This window comes from Pogoniulus pusillus, chromosome 17 (genome assembly GCF_015220805.1).
Source record: "Pogoniulus pusillus isolate bPogPus1 chromosome 17, bPogPus1.pri, whole genome shotgun sequence".
Taxonomy (NCBI): Eukaryota; Metazoa; Chordata; class Aves; order Piciformes; family Lybiidae; genus Pogoniulus; species Pogoniulus pusillus.
The window spans coordinates 9,904,859-9,924,280 of NC_087280.1; the positions used below are offsets into that span (position 1 = coordinate 9,904,859).

Here is a 19,422-nt window from a genome sequence, read left to right on the forward strand (position 1 = left end):
CCTGGACCTAGCTATCTTCCTTGTCGGCAGTGGTGTCGTGGTAGGCCGGAATAGGCCAAAATAGGCCTATACATGTCCTGGCTTGCCCAGAGATGTTTTTCTGCTCTCCCTCCCTTTGCTATGAGGAGAAACAACCATGGGAAAGAGGATGAAGAATCTGAAGCCACTGAGTCTAAGGGCTGTGGCTTGCCCAGACTTGTTTTGCTCCTGTGGTAAGAAAGGTACACAGACTGGGTTTGTGCCTGCCTTACGCAGGGCCTTTGCTGTTCCCCAATTTGGGTACAGCAGGCCTATTGCTTCACCTACTAAGGCCAAGCGTGGCTAACTGCCATTCTGATGGGCTAATCTGTGTCCAAAGGGCCAACAGGCTTGGGCTGCACTGACAAAACGAGATGAGCAGGTAACACAACGTGCTCTGCCGCTGTATTCACGCTTGCTTGCTGCGCCTGCCTTACTGTGCCCTCTCTGCTTCTGGCAGTGACTCTGCCATTGCATTCTGCAGCGTTTTGATATGCTAAGCTGTAAGGTAGCTCTGCTGAACTGCCTAGAAACTGCCTGCTTTGAGTTTACCAGGAATGGGCTTTAAATGCCTCCATGCAATCAGCCTGTAGAGCCAGCATGACATCTGTGCTAAGACTGCACATTGCAAGACATCCTGCCTACACCTGCCAAGACGAGAAGCCCTGGAAGGGGGACACAGGTTGTCCAAAGGGTCCAGGATAAGGTCAGAGATTGTCTGTCTCCTTTCCCCAGTGCCCTGTGAAGCCTGGGAAGAATCAGAAGCCTCAGTGGCTAAGAAGACACCCACAGAAACCTCTGCAAGTGTTTGGGTACTCTCCTCAGCTGTAGCTAGCCCTGTGACTCAGGAGATATTTTTTTGAGTAAACACTTAAAGCCTGTAATTCACCACTGCCTTCTGCCATAACCACAAAGGAGCTTCCTGAGTCCATCTAGTGGACAAGTGGTGTAGTTGACTGCAAGAACTTGTCCAGTTCAACTGAGTTAATGTTGATATATTGCCAGTTATTTGTTCTAGATCCAGTTATTCCTTTGTATGTTTCCATGACCATGTGAAGAACCAGCTGTTATTGAAATTAGTGATCGGGGGGTGGGGAGGGGTGAGACTTCTAAGTATCACAACAATATTAATTTTTAAAACACATTCAATTTGAAAAAATACCATCTTGCATTAATTAATTACCCCTCCATTACAAGTGGAAATGCTCCACAAGCATTTAGAGACAGCAGAAAGCTGCTACCAAGAAATTAAGTAAGGCTCACTAATTATTCCACCTCCACTCTTAAATTCAAATATAATTGAAAAAAAAAACAACCAAACAAAAACCTCTTAGTTTAATTACTCCTGTAACTTAGTAGTATGTTTTCTAACACAGTTAGCCTTGTTAATCATATTAGTCTACAAGTAGTTACATATGCTGCAAATTTCATGTGCCTACATGCTTAGAAAAAAAAAATCCCCATTCCTGGGACACTCACTGATTACATTTAGTCTGTGTGAGCTCTGTGGCCCTATTTTAAAATCTGCAGTCCTCTCTTCAGCTCACTTTAAAATACCAATATTCAAGAAAAGCCATGGAATTATAGTGGAAAATTTTAAAAAAAATAAAATGAGATTTACTTACTGTAAGCAGTTAAAAAGTGCTTAAATGACTCTTTACAAAACATCTGTAATAGGTCAATACTACCAAACTTTTATTAAAATGAACAAACAAAACCAAGCCCACCTCAAGCTTCACACCCTAATGCCACGTGAAAAACAGAGTGTTTAGCACAAGGGCTAACCTGTCTGCTCCTCCAACACAGAAGTGAGGGGAAGAGTGACACACACAACTCAAGGTCAAGTAAAGAGATAAGTGCATAATTACCTTAGCTAATAATCTGATTAATCTAATAATACAGTGCATTATTACCTTAGCTTATTTGCAGAAGAAGCACAGTAAATACTGGGGGAGAAACAAACCAATCAAACAAAAAGCACTACAAACTCCAAACCAAAACAAAAAAATCCAACCAACCAAAACCAACAACAACAAAAAACCAATAAATCCACCCCTCCAAAAAAAACCCAAACTCAGCATAAAACAAAAAAACAAACCCAGCAGCTACCTGACTCCCACCCATTCTGCTGCCATGCCTGCAGAAAACCAGCACCCAAGAACCTGAAAAACAGAACTAGCAACTGGAAGAGGAAGCCTCCCATGCTGCAAGCTGAACTTCAAGCCCCTAACACTTTGCTCCAGTTAGCACCTTCATTTTTGAAGTCATACCATGACTGCAGCACGATATGAATAACTGCAGCAGGTTCAATTCAATCAATAACACACAGCTACCAGAAATCAGAATATTTATTATCCTACATAGCTGGTAATTCCTTTGTTCTGATTTCACATCCCACAAAAGTACAAAGTAAGGAATACCTAGAAATAAATATAGCTGTCATAACATTGTAATGCCATGACATTATATGGCATGTGAATACTAGAAAATACATGGCAAAGATACTTTGAGGAATTTTTAAATTGGGAAAAATTGTTACCAACATTCCCTTCAAACAATAATTTAGTATTTCACACTTCTCCTCAGAAAAACACAAAAAGGAAAAGCTAAATTCATTTAATGCAGATAATTTTGCAAGGCAATACCGTGAAATAATTACAGCAAGCTAAAAAGCAATTAGAAATATTTAAGAGACGAATAAAGCAAAGTTTACTTCTACAATCTCAATGTGTAATTAAACTTCAATAGAAACGATGCACTCAGAGCCAAATCCCTGGGATTGCACTTCCCTCCCTATTTTCACTTTGCCCCCTCTAGTGTCTCAAAGGGTACATTGCAGTCGTTAACCATTGCAACAAACAAGCGAAACCGTACCTAAACAATAATATTGTGAAACTACGCTTTTGTTTGGACTGGAGGCTACAGCATTATTGTCCTTTGAAAAGCAAAACACAAGCATAACACACACCCACACCCCTCAAATCACCAATAATATACAGTTCCTAGAGCCAGTAGGAAATACATTAAGGGGTTGAATTCTGTATTAACAAACCCTGCCTTGCTTTAATTCCAGAATGTAACAAGTACAGACTTATTTCATCCTTTTATCCAACAGCAATTTGTGAAATTGCATTTATTCTCATAAAAGCCCTGATTTAATCAACAGCATTCTTAAGCCCCTGAGAAGTATATCCAATGGTGAATATACCCATAGCTTAGCTTTGCAAAACAATAGCTCCATTGACATGAAATGTGACATGTTTCATCAATATTTCAGTATGTTATACATAAGATAATACAATAAATTCTCAGTATGTGACAACTATCCCCTAACGTAATCTAAGCTAATGCTGTTTCATATTTCAGTGTGACATCTGTCAACAACATTGTTAACCACTAATTGATCTCATTCATCTAAAACACATGCCTTGATTGCTAATTGAGGCCATATAAATATTTTAGATGCTGGAAGTCGCTTTGCTGCCTATTCAGATAAAGAGGAGAAACCAGACAAAATCTAGAGAAAGTAATTATTGGATGACAGTAATTGTAAACAGAAAACGAAATTATTATATGGCCAGAATGGTTAATAAATTATGAGGAACGAGAATGTGAAGGCACCTACACAAAGCCAGATTATAAAAAACAGGCCCAACATTTAACATTTTTCAAAGTTCCTTTGAAGTGCTTTTTATTAATAGATTTCAAGGCTTTCAGTAAAGTAGGGAAATCTCAATTTTATTAGACTACACACAGGGACACTAAAGCCTTGGCAGAGAAATTAGAGAATCACAGAATACATCTGGTTGGAGGAGACCTCAAAGATAATCCAGTCCAACCCTCTACCTAGCACTGATGGGTCAACACCAAATCACAAGCATTCAACCCTTCTCTTTTAGGTGAGGTGTACCTCATGTGACACCATGTAAATTGACCCCTGATCAAAACCCCACAGCTCTGCTGATGACACCATTCTTGAAGCCAGGAATTAATCTCATGCATCTTCCTCAATCTGTTTGGGTTAGTCCTCCTTACTTGGGGGACGAAGGAGAACACTACCTGTGCTCCTACTCCTCTGACTAGTCAACTCAGGGCCCTAAAGTCCCCCTTGACAGCTGTGAGTTTTCTTTTTTCTAGTTCATCATTGCCTACCTCAAAGGTCAATAATGGATCATAACCTATGGGGTGCAGCAGAGTGGGGAGCTTTCTTGCCACATCCCTAACCTAGGCTTCAGGGAGGCAGCAGACTTTCCTGTGGGGTGGGTTAGGTAGGCAAATAGAACCCTTTATCCCTCTCAGAAGCGAAGCACCAACAATAACCCTTCTCTTTCTCTTGGTAGAGGCAGTTTGAATACATGGTGCTGACAGCCTTACCTTTGTTTACTCGGGGTGAAGGTTTCCATCTTTGTCATCGACTATCCCCCAAAGTCCACAGCCCTGTACCCACTATGTACCACTGCAAGCTCTGATCAGTCTGCTCTGGGGAAAGCAGGTGTGACTCCACACATTTATCCCTAACTCACACCACCTGATGCTTCTCAGCCTGCTCACCTGCTCTTGGGGTTCTGTTTTAGGGCTAGGGCTGCAGGGAAAGGGAAAAGGACCTCTATCCACCGAGTTTTTTTCTCCCTTGAAGAACTGCTGAGACATCAGCGTTGGCTCTAGAGGTTGATCTCAGCAGGTAAACCACACAATGCCTCTGATTAGACCAGGGTTTGCCTATGTTAGCTCTGTAGTAACTCAGTTGTTGTTTCTTCAAAAGTAAATTGTGAAAACAAGAACTTCACATAAACATTATATGAGGCATGGAAGGTTTTATCTTCAGATAGGACCAGTGCTTTAGAAAAAAAAAAAAGGCATAAATTGCTATGTCACCACATCCATCTTATGTTAAAACTTTTATCATTCACAACAGGTGAAAGGCTGTGTGTTTTTAAACACAGTTACTCTTATTGTAGAGACTGGGAATGAAATAAAACCATCCACTTTTTTGGGGATAGTTCTGCATATCTAGAAATGTAACTAGCATGTATGATGCATAGTTTTCATAAGAGGTATTTTAAGCACATATCTGTAAATATATTTAAATGGTGGGGATATAGATATGGGTGCTGCTTTAATGGAATGATTTCTTTCACCAAGGTAATAAAGATGGTGTCAAAAGACAAAATAGGAATCACACAGTTTCATGATTCTCTCTGAGCTTAAGATGCAATTAAGGTCTTTGGAATGACCTTCCTTCTGTGTCAAATTGTGCTAAAATGTATGTGACAGTTTTTCTTATGGAAACCTCCATGTATCGATGATTAAGCAGAAGCTGACAAAATAATTTATTTAAGTTCACAGGCACAATTCACATGAAGTGCCAGAAAGCCCAAGCAATATCTAGTTTGTCCATTAGGTTACTTAGTCTCACACAATTATTTCACTTTCTTGATAAGCATCTTTTGACTATCAGAACTTTAGCTGAGGTTCCAGTTACCACTACTGACTTCAAAGTGACACGGTTCAGCTTTTCTGAGAGAAATATATATTTTTTAAAGTAAATTGACCTGTGTAATCTCATTTTGCTTTCAATGATTACCACTAAAAACCCCAGAAGCAAGCCCCAAACTGAGGTACCTTTGTAAGTCTGCACCTCAGATACTGTGTTTCTTAGTTCTTCACTGAGGCTGATAAGCAAAACATCACTTTTTCCATTAAAGCTCTATTTTCAGAGTTTATAGCTTACCTACATAAAATAACCCACACAGTGAAATAGATTTAAGAAACCTCATCTTCAGGTGTGTTTGTTTTATTGCATTAGAAGTCTTTTGAAATCTGAGCTACAGAACTGCTAAACGAAATAAAAACAAGACTTTGGACTAAAAGCGTTCCTACAGAGGGATCTGGACAGGTGTGTCACCGAGCTGAGCCCAGTGGGATGAGGTTTAACAGCACTAAGTACGAAGTCCTGTACTTGGGTGACAACAACCCCGTGCCATGCCACAGGCTTTGCGGCAGAGCGGCTGGAAAGCTATTCAGTGGAAAAGGACCTAGGGGTGTGCCCATGTGCCCAGGTGGCCATGAAGGCCAACAGCATCCTGACTTGTTTCAGAAATAGCGTGGTCAGTAGGACCAGGGCAGTGATCGTGCCCATGTACTCACCTGCTGGTACATCAAACGCTCTGTTCAATCGTGGTCTCCTCGCAAGGACATTGAGGTGCTGAAGCATGTCCGAAGAAGAGCGAAGCCGCCAGTGAAGCGTCTGCTCCCCAAGAAGTGCGACAGAGCTCAGGCGCGCCTGGGGCGCTGCAGCTGCGAGCGGCGCTGGGCAGCAGGAGGTCGCACGGGCCGGCGCCGCGGGAGGCCAGGGCGCGGCCTGGGCGGGAGCAGGCACGGGGACTGGGCTGGCTGCAGCCGCTCCCGAGTGGGATTAAACTCGTCCCAGCTGACTCCAATTTTTTTCCAGCGCCCTAGCTGTTGCAGGGCGGTTCTCCTCGCTCGCGGTGATCAGGAGCAGCTGGAGGTAAGGGTCTGTCCCGGGGTCTTGCCTGCTCAGCTGAGCTTCACCGCTTTCTGCTCCAGTCGTTCTCCTCACAGGCTTCCAGCCCGGTGCAGTCCTCCCGGTCCCGCCAGCACAGCCAGACTGTGGGCGGCTTAACACCAGCCGGGCCAGCTCCGCAGTGGGAAGAAGTGTCGGGCTGCGGGCACCGGCCTTGGTAACGGGTCGGTGGCCTTAAGGCTTAGTTTCCTCAGGTGTCTCAGGGAAAAAGCTGATGGTGGGTTTGGGTTTTGCCGTGGCAGAGAGTCTCAGGGATATTGGGTACCACAGAGCTCTTCTGACGGGTGTGAAGCCCTCCTGACTGGAAAGGAGTTTCTTCATTCTACCTTGGGTACCTTTCAGCCACCTTTCCGTGAGCTTTTTTCCGTCCCCGTAAGTTTACCATCAGTGACATAACTTCATTGTTTTGCAGCTTCACTGCCTGTTAAACGCCAGGTAATTCCTATTCCCAGTTAATTGACTGGGTTGTGCATGTTCATCAGTTGCCTTGGAGCATGCTTGTGCACTGGACTTTCTGGAGAGACACAGTAATGTGAGGGCACATCAGCGTTCAACATGTGGGAAAATGCCCCTGTGTTGTTTTAGTGATGCCTTCCTGAGGAGATGCAAAACCTTAGGCAGAACTAAATTTGATCTGCAACAGTTCCATTTTTGCTTGAAAATAATTCTGGTTAGGTATTTTTTTGGAAGATATGCTTAATTATGAAGTTAATAGGAGCAGATCCCTCAGAACCTTGTGGTGGTTTTGTCGTGGTGACTTGTGTCCTTGCTGCTGGGAACGCTGTGCGTGCTGTCTTAATGCGGTGTGAAACCTTAGCATGTCAGGAGTGCCACTTGTACAGAGCCACCATGATCCCTGGGAAGTATCCACCACAAAAATGGCTGTCACGCTGAGATCATTTTGCTCAGAAGGTTAGTGCCAGTTGGTAGAATTGATTTCATGGCAAGGGTAGGTTTGTTCTCATTAAAATACTTCAGTATTTAAATTAGAAGTTTACTGCCATGAAAACTGCAATTCCTGCATTGCAGTGCCCTGAATCAGTTTTGGACTTTGTTTCTGCTTCTCAGTAAGCAGTGTCTTTTTACTTAAGCAGCTGTAACTGTGTGTATAATAAATCTTTCAGAGCTGTTTACATTAAACAGCTGCATGCCACATAGGTCAGAATTCTGTATGGAGACCTGCTGGGTAATTAAGAGTATTTAAAGAGCAAAATGGATGAATAAGGAGCTTTTGTTGTCAGAATTTGGAGGAAATCCTCATTATGGTACAATTAGTTACACCACTGGTTAGTGATTATTACATTACTGGCAGAAAAAACCAACAACAACAACAAAAAACCCAAAAAAACCCCAAAGGCTGGTGAAATTAGTTTTTGTATTTCAAGCATCTGATTCCAATTTTGTTTGTTATTTCAACATACCAGAGCACAGTGGAGCTGAACCAAAAACATCACCTCTGTGATCAGTGAGTTTTTTTAAGCTTAAATGACTTCAAGGTCACTCAAGGAAGACAAAATGAGTGACATAAAGCTTTTGATGCATATTCACCACCTCTCCGTTTGAGATGGTTTGTAAGTTCTTTTTAATGTGTCTTCACCTCAGTAGATGTTGTACCTGTTGTGTAAAAGCAGTGTAAATAAGAAAGGCTTCTGTAGGCTTGTGTCTAGTTCAGTACAAGCTCTGTGATATTTCATACAAATGAAAGTTGATCAAAGTTATTGTAGATGATAGACTTAAACTTAATTACTCTGCATTTCTCAAGTTATGCAAGCCATAAACTTGGAGTTGATACCACCTTAGTAGGCTCTTTGGTTCATGTGGGATTATTATCAAAGAGAATTGCAGTGAGACTCTTGACTCTCTTAAAGGACATGAATGAGTGTCTAGTCAAAAGACAGTTTTTAATTAAGAAAATATAAGGAGCTATCTTGTTACAAGCCTAGGGAACCAGTGTTTTCCTACATGGGAAACTTTTACTTTCAGTAAGCTCAGTATGTATAAAACTAAGGCTAGAGCCTGTCTTTAAGTCAGTAAGATGAACTGATAGCCATTTTCTGTCATGTGTGAGTTCCTGTAGGAATTGATGGGTGAATGTCCTAATGGATGAATAAAGCTCTGCTTAAGCAAAGTATTTCACCATTTGAATATGAATAACTCCACTGAAGATGACTGACACACACATATAGTTCCATATTGTACTTAGGCAACATTTGATTTCCTGTAACTGTCAGACAGTAAAAACAAATCTTTTAAGGCATCTTTTACAGCTCTAAACATATTTTTATAACATATTTCTTTTTCAAATAAATTTGTATCTATATATATGTATACACAGGATCCTGGATATATTTGGTTTTAAACCAGGTTTGTCAGTTTCCATGCATCAGTTGTTGTCTAACATACTTAAATAGCTTTAGATCATTGATTGCTGTTGAAGCCTTTAATGGCAGTGAAAGTGTGAATTTTTAAATAATTTTGCATACACCTTTAATTTTTCTACTTAGCAAAAGAGCATTTGAATACACTTTTCTAGCAACCTTAATTTAGCAATTTGTGGTGTAAAACAGTAGCTTCAAGGAGCTTGTGACAGTCTGTAAGGTACAAGTGTTCTGAGTTGCTGATGTGTTCACTGCCCCATTTTCCAGCTTAGGTGCAACATAAACCATTTTAATTAATATTGTGTCACCAAAAGGCTTTGAGATGGCCAATTGAATTCTGCCAAGATAGAGTCTTTTGATGAAAACATATCTTTATTGATTGTAGAAGAAGAAAATCATTCTTAAAATGAAATCCAAGAAAAATCATATCCCTCAGAGAAAATTTCTGAGTGGCAGGCTGAGATTAACATCATAAAATTGAATTTGTGCTGCAAACCTTTGATGTAATCAGCAGCTGGGAGATGGTGTTGCCCTTACTGTGCTCCTTCTGATTGTGGTGAATTATTGTGTGGAATGAAATAAGTGTTTCTTGTGTCATTCGTTCAAGAAATACAAACAAGGTATTACTAGGTGGTTCTTGCTAGTTAAAATGGGTTGTATTGATTCCTGGTCCTAGTCCCTTGCTCCCTTGGACTGCAAAAGCAGTATGTTCATACCCCGGGGAGGTCTTGGTGTCACTCAGCAGTGACTCTTCTGGGCAATGAAGGTGCAGCCTTGACAAATCTTGAGGGAAGTTCCATTCCATCTTGAAATGGAAGTGCTGAGGTATTTTGTGAGTGTAATATGTTTTATTATTCATGTCTCTTAGATGGAGTTGCTGTATATTGTGGACAGTGGAAGGTGACTTTCCCCTGGCCAGGGAAAGTATACAGCATCCTTAAGGAGAGTGCAATGTTTGCATCATAAATTGAGAAAACTGACGACAATACAGAATGGATCATTAGACTGCAAGTCAAAGCAATTTTTAAAGAAAATCATTACATTTTTTACTAACAGTACAAAGACATTGCTGGATCTTTTTCTAACATAGACAATAAGAAAGAAGAATGTCAGTTAAAGCCAAAGAGTAGATGGGAATATGAGAATGAGATAGGTTGGAATCACACAAATGTCAGGAATTGGTTGTGAAAACCTACCAGACTCTGCTTAAAATTTACTTCCTAACATTTTACTATGATGATGTATCTAAAGGGGGTTACAGTGACATCACATCGTTGTGTAGGAAGGTTACATCATTGTAAAGGGAATTGCATTACTACAGTGATGTTTCTAAAGTTTGTATATAAGATGTTATTTTACTTGAATATCAATAGTGTTGAAGTCTGAAAAGATAGCATTTTGTTAGACTGAGAAGACTTCTGCTGCTGTTTTAAAATTCTCAGGTTTTGTATTATTTTAGCCTATATGCCCCATTGGTTTTTTTCCAAGTGTTTCTGATTTTAATACAATAGAAACACTTAAATGCTGCTAATTTCTTAATATTTTCAAGACTATAAAGCAATTTCTATCTCTCTTCATGCCCACACTGATTGCTACATGTTTAATTGGACTTTGAAGCAACTGATCTTGTATTGATAGGTTAGGATTCATAGGAAATAAAAAAACACTTTTGTGAATTTATGTTCATGCTTTTGTTGTTGATTTGGTTTGAATTTTTTTGGCAGACTGTTGAATGTAAAGTGATATTTTGTGGTACATGGCCTTTTCTCCTCTAAATAAACTATAATTTCCTATTTGGTAGCTTTTGTTGTGACAGTAGTTGTGAGAAGAATATTTCTTCCACAACCCGTGTTCGATTATGTGAACTGTTTGGTATTAGGTCGCTAGGAAGTTCAGTTCCTAGTTCTAGAGACATTGATGTATGTGAGCTCTGGTAAATTCTGAAATAACTTAAAAATCGAGGCGTGTGTTTTATGAAAAAGTTGTGCTTCTTGTGACTGTAGTTAATAGTGTAATATTGTTCATGGTATTTCTGCTGGAAGAATTCCTTGATGCTTTTGAGCAAATTCCAAATGTGGATGCAAGGACCAGTAAGAGAGAACTTAAGCTACAGACGTTAGTGGGGGCAAACAGAACCCAGATTTTTCACTGCAAATCACTCTGAGCACATGCATGTTTCTAAGACATAAGAAACTCTTCAATTCTAATCTATATCTTTCCAGACCACTTCCTTTAGAAGTGTAATTTTTATTTGGAAAATACAGCAGTGATATGTACCTAAGGTTAAGCAGTAATTATGTGGTAGTGATTGGGAAGGTCTGAGATGAGTTTAATGGAGAAGCTAACAAACATATTTTTTCAGGGTAGTAGAGGAGGTGAAATTAAGATATGCCTACTGCATTGGAATTAAGGCTCTATGGGGAAAGTATATGTCATGGTAGCACTGTTTCTTTATGGTACAATCTGACCTTTTGAGCTGATAATGAACTGAGCAGACTGCAAGTCAAAGTCGAGTGATGGGTTAAAGTTCTTGCATTAATATGTGCTTAGAAAGGTGTTCAAGATCAGATCTCTGCCCTTCTAAAGCTTTTGAATAGACTTCTAAATAGCTCTTACCTGTGAATGGTAGTGTACTCAGTTTTATAAATAAGGCTAGTACTGCACAAATGCCCCAAAGTTGTTAAAGTGGTGCACAGCTGCAAGGACTTTGTGAATCTTTCAAGCCAAGAAAGGTTTGTGATGTGTTTTCAGTGTGAAAAGTCTTCACAGAACTACAGACGAAATGGTAGACATGTGACAAGTTAGCAAAGGGATGAACTGGTATGATTTAAGTAAGAACAGGGAGGTTTTTTTAGTCATGAGATAGTTCTTTTGGACAGTGATCATAAGGGTAGGAAAAATAAAAGTTCATTAGCTTGTGAACAGGACAGAGGAACTTGATTAAAAGTTGAATTATGGGTTAATACTGCAAATCAGACATGCTTCAGTGGACAGAGCTGGAGGAATTTGACGTGCTGATAAGCTACCTGCAGTTCAGAGGTGCCTTGGGCGATATTTGACTTTGTGGAAACAGTTTTTACTTTTTTAAAGGAACAGTCTGATGAATATCGGTTGATTTTATTATTTAAAAGTTTGCTCTAGGTGCCATCAGCATCACTAAATAGCTTTGATAAAGCTAAATATTATCAGACAAAATGTGGATGTGTGCATACATAATTTCTAAGGGAGTTCTGTTATTTTTAGAAGCAAAGCTCTCGTGCAAAATACTTAACATTGTCCATAAGACTGTCTTAATCCAAAAGAGAATTTAACCAAGAAGCAAGTGGGGAGAAGTTAAAGACTGTTATATTCATGTACCTTCTGTTTTCTATTTCTCTTACACTTCAGTTGTAAGGGAAAAGTAAGAAATGTTCCTGTAACTTTACAGTCAGAAATTAATTCTCTTACATAACCAATGTTTTGTCCATAGTATTGGTTGTGTATTAATTCATCACACTCATGGATACCTAAAAAAATGTTGTGCAAATAGATCACCTATACATTAGTAAATTCCATTAAATCATTTAGTTTTTAACTCCTGTTGATATTCTAAGTTCTGTTACTCATTGCTTGCTCAGCAGTAGGTCTTCTGCTAAGAATATTGATCTCGATTCTGTGCTTCTTTTACAAGAAAATGTAATTTATGACTTTATATTCAATGCAGTACAAACCTGAATTCTGCTGCCTTATGGTGTTTTACACTAATTGAATGCTCCCATGGCACAAGTATAAATGACTCCATGATATGCAAGAAAATGCCTTTTAAAGACTAAGGATTTGACTTCTCAAACTGCTAACTTGGCAGCTACCATTTTATAAGCTCTATGAGAATGGTGATTTTTTTTCCTCACTTCGCAGATACCCGAAACCACATCATTAGTGGTTGGTTGGAACAACTTTCAGGGCATAAATTGGAAGAGAAAAGGACTTCTATCTTCATGTGACTAGATATGAGAAAATAAATACTAGAAATGCCAAATTTTAAATATGGGATCAGTAACATCTGTTAGTATTTTGTGATGTCTGCATGAAGAGCATTAAAATTAAACTAAATATGACTTAGTCTAATAAACTCTCAACCTCAGTTTTCTCTTAGATTCATCCTCCTCTTCTGCCACTGAAGTTCTGGCTGAGATTGTGCATCAGCACCTAGGCAGTCTACCATACCAGTCTCCTCAGCCCTTTTTCGGAGTAACTGAAACCTTCATGGTCTTGTCAGGAAGCAAGGCTGTTTCTCCAGTTCTGTGCACTTGAGACTTTCAGTAGTAGTAATGAAGGTACCTCTTGTCTGTGTCCCTGCTTTCAGCTGCTGCTGCACTGAGTTTAGTGATGGTTTCTATTAAAATTTTCTTTAAATATAGCTTAAAAGGCTGCTTCTGTGCTGTATTTCTGTCCTGTGATTTGTTCTGAATTATTGCAGGAACTGCTCTTCATGTTACTTTGTGTCATTGCTTTATTACTACTGTTGGATGGCTCTTACTTTTTGCATGCATTTTATTTTGTGCAGTTCCTATCCTTACAAGATTTCAGCTTCTATGTCTTTTGGGTGGCCTCTCCCAGTTGTGGTGCTCCATCACCTTCTTAGTGGCAGCTGTTTAATTTTCACTGTTTGTACTAAGGACATGCTGAGCTCTCTGTTGTTTTCCTTTGGTTTCTCTGGGACAAACAGGAGTGCACTTTCTCCAGAAGATGAATTTTGCTTAGTGGCAGAGCAGCTGCTCTGAGGCACCTCTGCAATTGTATTGATGTTTGGATAACAGTAGGTGACATACTGTATTTTGAAAATAACATTTAAAATATTTTTAAGTGACCCAAAATAATAGTGCATCTCAAGAGCCTAAAATCTGTTGTTTCTTCTTCACTCATGCTTGTGAATAATGCATTGATTGTGTAAGTTTTTGATGCTGCACAGTATCTGTCAGATGTCTGTCTACTGCCTGCATGCTGTTGGTAGTCAAAAGTGCCCTCAATGAAGTTTAAGAGAATTTCAGTTTTCAGTGGAATCACGTCACAGGCACATGTCAACTTCAAACCCTTCTCCTTCCTTGACAACAATAAGAAGCAGATAACCACAAGCTTCTGGCATTCTATCCAGAAAGCTGAAAGGGAAGGGAGATAAAGAGGGATGCTCCTGAAGCACCTTTACAGGCATTCTAGGAAGATGGAGAGTGCTGGAATCTGTTGAACTCATGTTTATATTTTGGGAGTTTTGATACAGCTGACTTGTAGCTTAATGAAAGCATTAGCATGATGCTGGTGATAGTGAGAAAATGCTTCATCTATGTTTTTGCATCAGTGTTTCATAGCTCCCCTTTTCAGATGTTGATTGGATTGCCTTTTTTAGGGTTCTTTTTTATTACATTTCCTGTTAATTTGGGATTATCATGATGTTTCTGTTTCCAGGTGCTGACTATGAAGGTATCAGTACAGGCTGTGGCAGTGTGGGGAAAAATAGCTCCTTCTCACAGCATCACTGCTATTATGATTACAGATGACCAGCAGACTATAGTTACGGGAAGTCAAGAAGGACAAATATGCCTCTGGGATCTTTCATCAGAATTAAAGGTTTGTGTCCACTATGTTACAGCATGCAGCTTGGAGTTTTGTCTTTTATTATAAACAATGGGATTACCCAGGCTTGCACTTACTTAGATTAAATTTTAAAGATAGTGGTATTTGTTATAGGAAATGTGTGAAACACAAAGGGTTGAAATGCTGAAGCGACCAGTCACTTGCAGACTTAGGAAAATTCTTCATAGGTTACCATGACCTGCGGATTATAATGTTGAGATTTGTGTGCTGTAATGACAGATCCTTCACAATCATGATAATTGTGGCTTTGTTCTGATTGTTTATTAATCAATTGCTGAGGCATGGCCTGTCGTTTGAGGAAAACCAACCAAATAAAACCACACACACAAGCCCTAACAAACATTTGTAAAACCAGGGCTCTCTATCAGGTTAACAATGGAAAAATTTGTAGAAAGATGATAGGTACAATGAAAAAAAAATTTTTGGGGGTATAATTAAGCTGCAGACCTGTCATGTTATTGCTGATGCTTTGGCTATCATAAAATCGACTGTTCCATATTTATTTTTCCTGAGGATGGAACAAAGTCAAAGCAGTTCCAATGTGATTTTAATCCTGCACTTCTACAACTGTGATTCTATTTAAAAAAAAAAAAAAACAAATAGTTGACTGCCCCATTTGAGCTCAAATATAAGTTGAACCTTTTGTTTGCACTTCTATAGGGCGACCCTTTTCCGTTAAGATCTTTGCATGCAGTGAAGTTAATCAAAGGGATTACGTTATATGAAACACATGCTTAAGAGCTTTGCTAGATCAATTTCCTGCTTCATGCTGCCATTTTTTGCTGCATGTTGTACAGTGGAGGCCAGAGGTTTTTTTTTGCACATTTCCTGGTTTGTATCCTTTGAAGCTCCATAAATTCCTCATAAAGTGCAATTTTAAGATTGCAGTAAATACAAAGACTGTGTTTTCTGCAAACTGCATAATCCATCTACATCTGTGCATTTCAGATATGTGATTGAAGAACATAACAATATAAAGCAAACTATTCACTAGTAACATGTACAAGTAGTATTCTTTTGCTTTTATATATCATGAGATTCTACATAAAACATTATGTTTAAGTTAAAACATTTTATTGTTCTAGATTTCATCTAAAGAAATTCTCTTTGGCCACACTGCTTCTGTAACTTGCTTGGCAAAAGCAAGGGAATTTGAGAAACAACCATGTGTAGTAAGTGCTACTGAAAATGGGTAGGTAACTGAATATTCACTTATTTCTTAAATCATGACACATATGGCAGGTGTAGGTTAGATTCTGCATTTAGGAGGTTGTTAATCCACTACAAAGCAGAGGGCAAATCATGCCTGACAAATTTGGTGGCTTTTAGTGGTGAAGTCATAGCAACAGTGGGCAAGGGAAGGGCAACTGACACCATCTACCTGGACCTGAGTAAGGTGTTAGACTCTGTCCCCCATGACATTCTGGTCACCAAACTGGAAAAATACAGACTTGATGAGTGGAACACTGCTGGATAACGAATTTTCTGGATGGTCATACTCAGAGAGTGGTGATCAACAGCACAATGTCCACCTGGAGACCAGTGACAAGTGGCATCCCTCAAGGGTTAGTGCTGGCACCAGTTCCAGATGACACCAAGCTGTGTGGCACAGTCGTCTTGCTAGAGGACAGGGATGCCATCCAGAAGGACCTAGACAGGCTGGAGAAGTGGGCCCAGGCCAACCTCATGAACTTCAACAAGGCCAAGTGTAAGGTGCTGCACCTGCGTTGGCGCAATCCCAAGCACCACTCCAGGCTGGGTGGTAAATGGCTGGAGAGCAGCCCTGAGGAGAAGGACCTGAGGGTCTGGATGGATGAAAAGCTCAACATGAGCTGGCAGTGTGCATGTGCAGCCCAGACAGCAGCTGTGTGCTGGGCTGCACCAAGAGAAGCGTGGCCAGCAGGGCAAGGGAAGTGAATCTCCCCCTTTACTCTGCTCTCATCAGACCGCACCTGGAGTACTGTGTGCAGTTCTGGAGCCCCCAACACAAGAAGGGCATCGAACTGTTGGAGCAAGTCCAGAGGAGGGCCACAAAGGTGCTCAGAGGGCTGGAGCACCTCTGCTATGAGGTCAGGCTATGAGAGTTGGGGCCTTTCAGCCTGCAGAAGGGAAGGCTTCAAGGAGACCTTATAGTGGCCTTCCAGTATCCAAAGGGGGCATAAAGGAAGGCTGTGGAAGGATTATTTACAAGGTCTCATAATGAGAGGGCAAGGGGTAATGGGTTTAAACAGGCAGAGGGGAAATTCAAACTAGATGTCAGGAAAGGTCTCTTTCCAGTGAGGGTGGTGAGACACTGGCAGAGGTTGCCCAGGGAGGTTGTGGATGCTCCCTCCCTGGAGGTGTTCAAGGCCAGGCTGGATGAGGCCTTAAGCAACCTGTTCTAGTGGGAGGTGTCCCTGCCTATGGCAGGGGGTTGGAATGGATGATCCTTGAGTTCCCTTCCAACCTAAACCATTCTATACTTCTGTGATATGGAAAGGATATCTTACACACAATAATCAAGCTAAGAGCTCATCTCTTGGACTACAGAAGAATTTGGCAGGATCAGATGCCCAGTTAGTAGTCAAGAGAATGAATTGTTCAGAGGGTCAGCTAGGCCCCATTTGAAGGGAGAATAATGGGCTGTTGGAGGGAATCAGCAGGTTCAGAGGCATTTTTGTCATCATAGTGTTTTTTTTCCCTGTTACTTCCTGAGCTCATTTTTGAGAGTAGAATTGGTACAAGAGGCTAATGTACTCTGAAACAGGTTATGCTTGCTCAGTGAATATGTATGGAAGCACAGAAGAGTCCCTTTGAACGAAAGGTATATATATTTCTTGTCTTTGTTTGAATCATACCTATTGGTTTGAAAGAGATTCTTTTAAGAGATTCTCAATACTGCATTTCTTCTCCTGTGTGTTTGTTGTGGCTTAGCACATCACTTGTGTCAAACTAATTTCTGTACTTTGCATTCAATTGTTTAATTTTTCTCTCTGAATATTCAGTTTATCCTTCTCAGCTGCTAGGATCTCTGTTTTTCTCAGTCATGAGTGTACAAGAAAGGGGTAACTTGAACCAACTGGTTCAGGCTTCTTAATCTCCAAAGATTAGATTGCCACATTGCACAGATGGTAAACAGTTCTGGTTGTTACATGCAGAAAGGAGGATAAGAAGTAGTTTTGTATTGGCCTACTGCAATTTTACTCATGGGTTCAGAGGTGAAGCTTTTTTCCATCCTTATTCTGAAGTATCATATGTTTAATATGGTACTGTTAGTACCATACAGCTTCCACATAAGAGAGGAAAGATACTCTGTTTCCAAACAGACGAGTTGGAAAATATTAGAAAAGAAATGAGGGTTTTGCTGTAGATACACCATATAGTGTCATGGCTTGGGACCTACCTGCCCTCCCACTCTTATCACCCAGGCTAGACTCAGCTGGCTGGAAGTTAAGGAATGAAACTTTGCATTTACACCTTAGCACAATATACAAGCAGATATTTACAATGTATCACAAATATATACAGCTCTCTACAGAAATATACTAGTTAAAGGTAATACCGAAACACAACACCCCTCCCAGAAACCAGACTCCCCAAGAGGGGCTCACAAAGACCCTTGCACCTTCTTTCCACCCCTCTACCTTATCCCAAAGTATGCCTTAGGTGCAAGGTGAGTTTGGAGGATTGGCAAGGGGGGTTAGAAGCAGAATTAATTGGGTTACACAGCAAAAGCCCAGGGAGAAAAGCACAAGCACTTACTCCAACAGAGACGCACACACACTGTGTCTTACCTATGTTTGTGTGCTTGGTTTTATACATCTCAGCAAGCCTATGAGTGAAGTACACATCACCATTGTTTTTTTTCACAGCCTATAGCCTGATATTTCTCATTAAAATATTCCAATTTACCTCAAACCAGCACATACAGAGAGATGTTTGCATTGTAAAGGTTCTGACTCTGAAGGGATCATCAGGCTTATATGAAATATGTGTAACTAAAACAGAATAGTCTTTTGGCTCCTTTAATTTTTCACTGTTACCAAATTACTGCTGATTTAACTATATTGCATATAGGCAAAGCATCCATCACTAATCCCTAGAAAGTTGCAACACAAAGCTAAAATAATTACCTATAGGAAGCCTCACCTTCAGGAGGTGTAGTGCATTGAACTGCGTTTTCTGGCTTCTGAATCATTCACTTGTGCCGTTTCCAAACTTCTGTCTCCTTGAGTTGGAGATTATAATCTCCCCTCATCCTACTTCAGAATGTCTTATCCTAGAAGGATGACTATTGAACAGTGCTTTTGTACTTTTTATATGGAAACCTACAAGTTAATGATTTGGAAGGTCTTGCTGATGTCCTGTGCACATAGCCTATGCTGTAGGACAGGTTTGTCAATGTGGTGTTGCTCCTTGTTAGTACGCTCAGTAGATTAAGTGCAGCATGCAGGAGCTGAAGTAATATGCTGATCTCATTTGTCCATGTTTGCACCTGTGTATCACAGTAATGTAGCTAAAGCAGTGAAATGAACTGTTACTCTGATATAAAACCAGGGAAATTCACTGCTTTGAAATGTGAGGACCTGGGAGTGGGGGACAAGTTCACAATGAGCCTGGAATATGCACTTTTGACTGAGGCCAATGGTATCCTGTCATGCATTAAGAAGAGTGTGGCCAGTGGGTCAAGGGAGGTTCTCCTCCTCCTCTGCTATATCCTAGTGAGGCTGCATCTGGAGTATTTTGTCCAATGCTGGACTCTTCCATTCAAGAGGGACATGGAATTACTGAAGAGAGTCCAGCAGAGGACCATTAAAATGATTAGGGGACTGGAGCATTTTTCTCTTATAAGGAGAGACTGAGAGACCTGGG

The 19,422-nt window shown here is 40.3% G+C and overlaps 2 protein-coding genes across 10 annotated transcripts in view; one reads left to right on the forward strand and one right to left on the reverse strand.

The window, feature by feature from the left end:
• LOC135182943 (protein unc-13 homolog A-like) overlaps positions 1–6,392 on the reverse strand; it is a 51,237-nt gene extending 44,845 nt beyond the window's left edge. Inside the window, exon 1 of the mRNA XM_064157592.1 lies at positions 6,166–6,392. Coding sequence (XP_064013662.1) covers positions 6,166–6,232 — 67 coding nt within the window. The 5' untranslated portion in view covers positions 6,233–6,392. The remainder of the gene's footprint in view (positions 1–6,165) is intronic.
• Position 6,393: 1 nt separating this feature from the next.
• WDR72 (WD repeat domain 72) overlaps positions 6,394–19,422 on the forward strand; it is a 117,423-nt gene continuing 104,394 nt past the window's right edge. For 3 of the 9 annotated variants that reach the window (XM_064157588.1, XM_064157589.1, XM_064157587.1), the window contains exons 1-3: positions 6,397–6,526; positions 14,383–14,544; positions 15,657–15,763. In XM_064157588.1, coding sequence (XP_064013658.1) covers positions 14,392–14,544; positions 15,657–15,763 — 260 coding nt within the window. In that variant the 5' untranslated portion in view covers positions 6,397–6,526; positions 14,383–14,391. Of the gene's footprint in view, positions 6,527–14,382; positions 14,545–15,656; positions 15,764–19,422 lie in introns of those variants that run through there. The other 6 variants (XM_064157584.1, XM_064157586.1, XM_064157585.1 and 3 more) reach the window with 4 other exon arrangements.